We start from the raw sequence: 8,906 nt of genomic DNA, 5'->3' as shown, positions 1-8,906 counted from the left end.
CATTCCTCGTGAGTTTACGTCATGTGTGAAATTCAGCCAAACATTAGTGTTTTTAACTAAAAGGGCGCAATACCACTGCACCCGCATAAGGTATGTCTTTGTAAACCGAAAAAGTTGGCAATCAACTGATGTGTCTCATTTAACTCGACTATTTGCAGAATGCTTAACTCTTCGGCGCTTGTGTCGGCGTCGGCGTCCGATTTAAGTTTTAGGGCAAGTCGGCATTTTCACTTATAACTCCAATACCCTTCATTCATTTAATACTTCAGGTTTAGGGCCATCACACACTGAGGTTACATAACTCCATATTATCATAGATACAAATTATGGCCCCTGGGTGACTTAGAACTGAAGTGTTAGGGCACATTGGGTCTGTTTAAAGTTTAAGGGCAAGTTTGGATTTTATAAATACTTCTATGCCCTTCATTCAATAGACTTAATACTTCTCACAGTTGTTAACGACAATAAGGTTACATAACTCCATATTAACCCTGAATACAAATTATGTATGACCCTTGTTTTTTTATTGCTTTTGACGAGCACATTTTTCATATTTTTATCCAAAGTGAAACCTGGTAATTAGAATGATGTACGCTGCTGTTAGTGCGCACAGGCATGAGGGCGGCGACAAAATCAACTATGGTTTAAATGATTTCAGTAAGGTATGACAAATGGTGACCAAACTTGGCATATAGGATGAATTTATAGAACCCTTCCAAGAAATTGCGTTTCGGGCCCGTAGGGTCAAGGTCAAGGTATTTGTTTCTAAAATAGAAACGTGGTTGGAACTGATAAACTTTAGCTAGTGTTGATATATTGCAACCAAACTTGGTATATAGAAGAGTTTATAGACACATTTCATGGGATTGTGTTTGGGGCTCCGAGAGTCCTGGTCAATTAAAAATAGATAAATGTTTGAAACTGAATACCTTTAGTTACGGTCGACATGTTGTGACGAAACTATGTATGGAGGAAGTGTTTATGGATGAATAACATTAGGTTGCATTTGGGGCCCCTAGGGTCAAGGTCAAGTCCACTGTTAATAACAATAGAAGACACAGTTAAAACTCAATATCACAACGAAGGTGGAAGTGGAAAATCAACAATAAAGCCCGCACTCATGTCACAGTTCTGTTTTTTTTCAATGACGCCCATTCACCATTATCTAGTGACTTCCTTCACGCATAACAGATCATTGCTTTCCGCCGTACGACGTGTGCATCGGGGCGTTAAATCCGGGTTCCCTCATGCCATCAAAGCCAACGTCACGCAAACGTGAGTTCGTGATCAACGTTGGCGATACTGAGGGAAGGCGGGAGAATTCTGTATGGATTAAGACACCAAAACAAATAAAGACTTATACATTTATACAAAATCAGTGCTAAAATATTTCCAGTTTCAAGGAAAATGTCTTACATTACATTTAAGGATAAAAAACAATATTTTTGTATATACGAATAATAACAGTACTACAGTACTTTGGCAATATCGAATTTAATGTTTTTTTTATCGAGCTTGGTCAAGATTGTTACATCACCATTTGTGCAAATTTGGAAGAAAAACAAATCAAAATGTTTGAGCAAAAGAAATAAGAAGCGCTGTTACCCATTTACCTGTTTCGTTTTCCTCAATTTTCGGTTCGTTAGTTTTGTTATTTTTCACCTTTTTCACCTTTTCTCTGAAATATAAAGAACCGATGTGATTTTAAAATTCATATAAATAGTTCTTCTAATAATAATTTTAATAAATAATTTATAGCTCTTCATTTGAAATCTCATTGGACACACATATTTCTTATGCATACGTCCTAAGCAAACATCTGATAGTTAAACCTAGTTAAGAGCAATTGTCATTTTAAAACAATGCTTCCTGTTGCACATGTTAAATAGGATATAATCACTAAAACTTATGTATGAACACGTTCCTTGTCCTGAATAATGTGCCCCATCCCTATTGCGCTTTCGTGTCTAAACTAAGAAAATAGCTACTTTAGCATGAAGGGCGTATATGCATCAATGAAAGCATGCGGTCCATAGAACTGAACACCATACATACAACAAAAAGAATTTTCGTCATATGGATGAAAGTAGGCGTTCCCATTTACACGTACGTCATTATTGTTCATCTCTGAAGCAGAGAAGTAAACTGAGGCACGTGAAACTCATGGGTTGGTATACGTACATTGTCTTAAAGGCCAAGAAGAGGTCCCCACAAACTATATTCATGACATTTGTGCAACAAATACACACTCAATGTATATGCACATGGTCTTAGAAGCCAGGAAGGGGTCCCCACATACAACATCCTCGTTCACCACGATGCAGGTCTTCCATGTACATGCCATGTTTAAAACAAATAAACACTTAATGCAGACGCACATGGTCTTAGAGGCCAGGAAGGGGTCCCCATATTCTACATTCGTTTTCATTACAATTTCATTTCATCTACTCAGTTGCTTTTCTATTCGGAGTTCGCACAAATCTTGTGACTTGAAAACAATTTGTAGTAACCGGTTGTCCGGTTAGCGCAGTTGTTAGTCCACTTGATTCTCGCCTAGGCGACCCGTGTTCGATTCCCGGCCTGTGCACATTCGTTTTCAACGCATTGTGGGTCCTCCATATACATGCCTTTTTTAAATAAACAAACGCTCATTGTATACGTACATAGTCTCAGAGGCCGGGAAAGGATCCCCATATATTACATCCTCTTTGAACCCCATGCTGGTCCTCCATATACCTGAATATTTTGAAAGCACTGAACACTCAATATATACGTACATAGTCTTAGAGGCCAGGAAGGGGTCCCCATTTACTACATTCCTTTTCAACCCCATGTGGGTCCTTCATTTACCAGACGGTTTTCAAACCACTGAACACTCAATGCTAGTATATACGTACACAGTCGTCGAGCCGAGGAAGGCGTCCTCGTATACTACGTCTTCTTTCTCTTCTTCCGGGCCCTCCAGTCGCTCCGCATAGAAGTCACATGGTCTAAAGGGTCGAAAAGTAACATTTGAGATGCGTAAAAGGAACTGAATATTACAGCTGAATCCCGTTAGCTCGAACTCGCTTGGCTTGATTTCCTCGTTGGCTCGAACTTGTTGTAAGGGACTGATTTCTTTTTACTGAAGGAAAACATTCCTGCTTTGCTCGAATTTTCTGAGGCTTGAGGTATTTTCACCGGAACCTCGGAGTTCGAGCCAACGGGGTTCGGCTGTAGTACTTTGTAGTGATAGTCAAAATGGTGCTAGAAAATGGTTGTACTCTATATGCACAAAAATTATAGAAAAATATATATACATTTTGTATTGCATATCAATCGCTTTATGACCTACGGATACCATGTATAATTCCTTCCGATGAATCGAGACCATGTACCGCTATGGTTCGACCGGGGTTTCCGAATTTGTCATTTAAATATCATGCAGTTTAAATTTATAAAATCAGCAATAAAGAGCAGAACATTTGCGCTTGTCCACATTACAAGGCGGCAATGACATCCACACATGTATGCGTGTCTACTCACAGGGGACAACACGTGACCTGGCGACCGAAACTGGCCTTGCACTTGTTAAACTCCGGGCAGTTGGAGGGCAGGCACGTTCCCTTCCGCCGGAACCGGATACACATCACCACACACACGCCTGCAGTACACCATTGCTTTTTTCGTAAACGAAAATAACAAGTTGTTTCTTGTCTGGCAATGATTTGCTTCTCGCGTTCGGACTCCCATGAGCTACCCTTTCGGGTAAATTGATGTTTTTGTTTCATTCTGACCGCTTAATTTCTTAATATAGTTTGATGAGCAGAATTGGATCACTGCTTAAACCCAAAATCAAGCATTGACTTTGTGTATTACGATTATGTTCAAGTGTATTCGCAAAACACGTTTTATGACTTAGCTAACGTCTGCCGTCTAAAAATATTAGAGCTGTTATTATTGAATGTCAATAGACTCAATTAAAAAACACAGAGGTATTCAGCCCTTACCAGATATGATGGCGACGGTTGCCATGGCGACAATAAAGAGGATGGTGTTGTTGGAGTCATCGAACCAGTTGTAGCCCGGGGGTGGGGGAGTGGTGGTAGTGGTCGTTGTGGACGTGAACGTGGACACAGTGACCGTTGCTGTGTCTGTGGGAAAATAGTATGAACGATCAAAGATGGGCACACTAAAATTATCTGAATGTTGGGTCCATTGCTCAAATCTAAATCACCATCATCGTAATGGCCATTATAATGAATTTGAGCCTTTCTTTATACAGTCTAAATGAACAATAATGCTGTGTACTAATGTCGTGAATTTTATGAATGTTCAACAAGTTCACTGGTCGAAATATCATGTTTATATTGTCCAACAAATCCTGGATATAAAACATTTTAGTTAGATTTGCCCCAGTGTTTATTTTTTAATAATTTGAATTTTTAACGTTCTGAAATTTATAACATGCTTAATTCAAAGTCACATACATGTGTTAAAATTGTCTTGGTTCCATACACTACTCCGAAATAATAAATAAAAGATGTATGGTTTGAAGTTTTTTTTTAATTATATAAACCATACAACTTTAATGTGGTTTACATACATACCCATATCTCCCTCGGAGTCCGCCACAATGACTTCTATCTGCCAGGAGTTCAGCCCGTCCTCAACGTCGATACGGTTCACCAGCTTCAACTGGTTCGAGTCCATTGTGAAATATTCGTACCCATCTTGAGCGTTCACAAATAGAATGTATTTTTCGATGATTAAAAGCAACTATAATTTTTTGGTACAGGGGTGGTATTAATATAACTTCTTAAGTCATTTCCTTACTTCAGTCACATTCCTAAATTAAGTATATCTTTAATGATATGAAATAAACACTTAAGAATTTCCAAAAATACGTTTCTTTTTTCATTGACCGTATTAAAAAACCCCACACATACCTTAATTATAATGTTAAACACTTATACATTTCTTTGAATTTGACTGTGGATGTTTTACGAATACGTCCCCAGATTAATTTCTTATGTGTTCAAGGCTTTTAGTGCCATCTCATCACTCATATCAAAGAATATTGGGCAAAATACCGTAATATCGAGAAATTCGACTGAATTGTATGCCATATCCATACAAAGAATTCATGTTTTAAATTGCGAATTAATTTGACACATTGCAACCTTTGCTTTCAGCCTATCTGTATCAAAATATATCGCGAAAAAACAGGAATAAAGGATTCGAATAAACGATCGCACACCGCGCTCGTCATCAATGCATGTCCGTGTTTACAGGAATAAAGGATTCGAATAAACGATCGCACACCGCGCTCGTTATCAATGCATGTCCGTGTTTACAGGAATAAAGGATTCGAATAAACGATCGCACACCGCGCTCGTTATCAATGCATGTACGTGTTTACAGGAATAAAGGATTCGAATAAACGATCGCACACCGCGCTCGTTATCAATGCATGTCCGTGTTTACAGGAATAAAGGATTCGAATAAACGATCGCACACCGCGCTCGTTATCAATGCATGTCCGTGTTTACAGGAATAAAGGATTCGAATAAACGATCGCACACCGCGCTCGTTATCAATGCATGTGCGTGTTTACAGGAATAAAGGATTCGAATAAACGATCGCACACCGCGCTCGTTATCAATGCATGTCCGTGTTTACAGGAATAAATGATTCGAATAAACGATCGCACACCGCGCTCGTTATCAATGCATGTCCGTGTTTACAGGAATAAAGGATTCGAATAAACGATCGCACACCGCGCTCGTTATCAATGCATGTCCGTGTTTACAGGAATAAAGGATTCGAATAAACGATCGCACACCGCGCTCGTTATCAATGCATGTCCGTGTTTACAGGAATAAAGGATTCGAATAAACGATCGCACACCGCGCTCGTTATCAATGCATGTCCGTGTTTTAAACGAATCCGTATATTTGTTAAAAAAAACAATTTCATTACATCTACTCAGCTGCATTTCTATTCGGAGTTCGCACAAATCTTGTGACTTTATAACAAATTGTAGTTACCGGTTGTCCGGTTAGCGCAGTTGTTAGTCCACTTGATTCTCGCCTAGGCGACCCGTGTTCGATTCCCGGCCTGTGCACATGTGCGTTTTGATTGTCGTCACCAAGACGGAGAAGTGGGTTTTCTCCGGGTACTCAGGTTCTCCCCACAACTCAAGATCACACTCTCGCGCAACATTGTGCCAACGAGAGTGATTAATATAAGTTGAAATAATTGGTTTCACAATCGTTGTAAAATAAATAAGTTTAAACTAAATTGTAATTTAAGTTTTGATTATGGTCAAAATCGTTCACACCTTTGGTTGTATCCAACGTATACGTTAAAGTTGGGTCGTCAGCGTCGGTGCACGTTATTGACGTAAATACCGTGTTTATCGTTGACGCTATCCCCGCTGTGATTGTGTACGTGTCTGGCGAGCACACCGGGGCAGCACCTAACGCAAAAGGAAGCGACCAATCAACTGCATTCAAGAACATCACTACGCCAGAACGTCCATTAAAGGCCTAGTTTTTAAGCCTTCTCTAAGTGACCCCCCCAAAAAACAACAACAACAACAACAACAAAAACAACAACAACCCCCCCCCAAAAAAAAACCCCAAACAAACTGTACAATACACAACCTCTATTTATTGATCTTAATCTACTTGCATTTATCTCTCTTATCAGTTTTCTGATCTGAGTATCCTGCTGTGCAGTTTTGAAAGTGTTTCAGAAATGGACCCTAAATGGCCCTGAGCCAATAAACGAATACACGGGAAAATGGCCCCTACTGTGACACCAGCGCAATTAGCAGGAGATACACAGCAGGGAATTATTATGCCAAGCATTCCTTTTACAAGGCCCTGAAGGTACCCCCCCCCCCTGCTCTCTCAGCACTGTCGGCGCTTTGATTTCTCCTTTTTAATATTCAGACGTTGTAATGGTTAATAAACTGAACCGGTATGGACTATGTTCCTTGGACATTTTAATAGCATTTGAGCTTAAGCAGTGTGTGTATACCACGGGACAAATTACGTCATATATGCTACATCGGAAGGTAACATTTTGCTAATTCTGAAAACTTAAATCAAAGATAACTTTTATTTTACTACACCATTTTTAATGAAACAAAGGGCAGTCTATGCCGCTTAAAGAGCCCCGCTTTAGTTCTATTACCGGAGTTTAATAAGGTGATTAGTTTCATCAAACACTTTGACAAACCTGTTTTCAAAATAATGTTTTGGCAATGCTCCGTCTGACGGCCGTATTGTGGAAAGGTTTGTCGAGGTGTTTTAAGAAACTAAACTCTCATTCCATCTCTGGTAAAAGACAGAAGACGGGGCTCTGTAAGCTGCGTAGACTGCGCTATGTTTCATGGTAAAGAAATAGTGAAGTTATCTTTGTTTAAAGTCTTCATTCGAAGCAAAATATTGCCTTCCGATGTAGCAATTATGACGCAATTTATCACGTGGTATACACACACTGTTAAGGAGAAAGTAGTTAATAGCTGAAACATAGAAACATATCTTTTGAGTATGAACGGTTCTACAAGAATATTTGCCGATCTTCAACGTATCTAATGACGTATATTCTTATCATGAGTTTACAGTCGAACCTCGTTGGCTCGAACTCGCTTGGCTCGAATTCCTCGTTAGCTGGAAATGGATGAAAACTAACGATTTCTTTATACTAAATGTAAGCATTCCCGCTTGGCTCGGTTTTTTCCGAGGCTCGAGGTATTGTTGCCGAACTTAGGAGCTCGAGCTAACGAGGTTCGATTGTAGTTTGAAAGAAGTAACACTGCAGCCTTACCTTTCGTAAATGTAAGATATCCAAATATGAGACAAAATACACGTACAAGAAAGGTGGTACCTTTACACAGCATAATTGTATTAAGGTATCAATTGGAAACTAAAATGAAGTCATAGTAAAGTAGCGTAATCATGATTGTAGGGTGTAATATTGAACACATTGTTTTATTCAAAGTGGAGAAATCGTCCATGGTTTTGAATTTCTCCTGACGTTTGACGATCAACGAAGAGGAACTCTCTTTTGTTTTCTTAATCAATAGGGTTAATTATGAAAAGGAAGGCGCGTGAATCATTGTTACATTATATGATTTTTAGTTTAAAAATAAGACTGCTGCAATATATGTTATACTAATATATACACGACATTTTGATACGGATGGAAATAGAGCTGAAAATGTTTGTTTTTTCCAAGTTTATGAATCATGGACCGTTTTCGTTAAGCATCTTTGTGAAAAAATAAGTGGAAAATTGCCTTTTTTAAATTTGAACTTAAAAAAACAACTAACAATGTTTGTCCACTAAATATTTGAAAAATTAGCAAGAAAATGATATAAACAATATGCTCAGCGTAATGATATTTGAGTTCATTTACGACGGCGGTCTTTGTATTTTGCAAATTGTTTTGTAACGAAAAAAACGCATTAAGCTTATATTTGCATTTATTAAGGTCAATCTATCAATACATAAACTTTAAGGGCGAACATTTTTTTTATTTTTTGTTGAGGCATCGTGAACCTACCACTTTGAGTATTCGGACATAATTATTATAAGTAAAATGATACTTGATATAAAATGTCAAAGCTAATGTTTTTTTTCAGTTTTGATTTAATCTCTCAAAAACAGCCTAATCTAAAAGCATTGTCACTGGTGCATTGTTTTCGTGACGATTTAAATGATGATTACTTCTCAAATGTTTCCAAAGTAACCACGGATCCCTGTCCGACTTGATCTAAAACGGTCCGTTTGTTTAAAAATACAAACATGAAACATGAAAGGTATTCCTGATTTTGTACTATAAAGATTTCGTGTTATGATAATATGTAAAACTACAAGCTAGTTGGAATATTGATACGTGAATGGGTGACATGT

The 8,906-nt window shown here is 38.4% G+C and overlaps 1 protein-coding gene across 2 annotated transcripts; it reads right to left on the bottom strand.

Annotated features, from left to right (window-relative positions):
• Positions 1 to 396: 396 nt before the first annotated feature.
• LOC128206839 (uncharacterized) lies at positions 397 to 7,957 on the bottom strand. 2 transcript variants are annotated; one of them, XM_052909530.1, is made up of 8 exons: positions 7,819 to 7,957; positions 6,323 to 6,460; positions 4,590 to 4,712; positions 3,990 to 4,133; positions 3,526 to 3,643; positions 2,898 to 2,990; positions 1,614 to 1,678; positions 397 to 1,323 (listed from the first exon to the last, which is right to left on the bottom strand). In XM_052909530.1, exons 1-8 carry the CDS (start codon positions 7,889 to 7,891, stop codon positions 1,193 to 1,195), a joined length of 885 nt encoding a protein of 294 aa, XP_052765490.1. In that variant the 5' UTR covers positions 7,892 to 7,957; the 3' UTR covers positions 397 to 1,192. The 2 variants fall into 2 exon arrangements, with proteins under 2 accessions (XP_052765490.1, XP_052765491.1); XM_052909531.1 differs by lacking the exon at positions 6,323 to 6,460 and having other exon boundaries at positions 7,819 to 7,944.
• Between the last annotated feature and the right edge of the window lie 949 nt (positions 7,958 to 8,906).

The sequence above is a fragment of the Mya arenaria genome, chromosome 10, assembly GCF_026914265.1.
Source record: "Mya arenaria isolate MELC-2E11 chromosome 10, ASM2691426v1".
Lineage (NCBI taxonomy): Eukaryota > Metazoa > Mollusca > Bivalvia > Myida > Myidae > Mya > Mya arenaria.
This window is presented reverse-complemented; position numbering and strand designations above follow the sequence as displayed.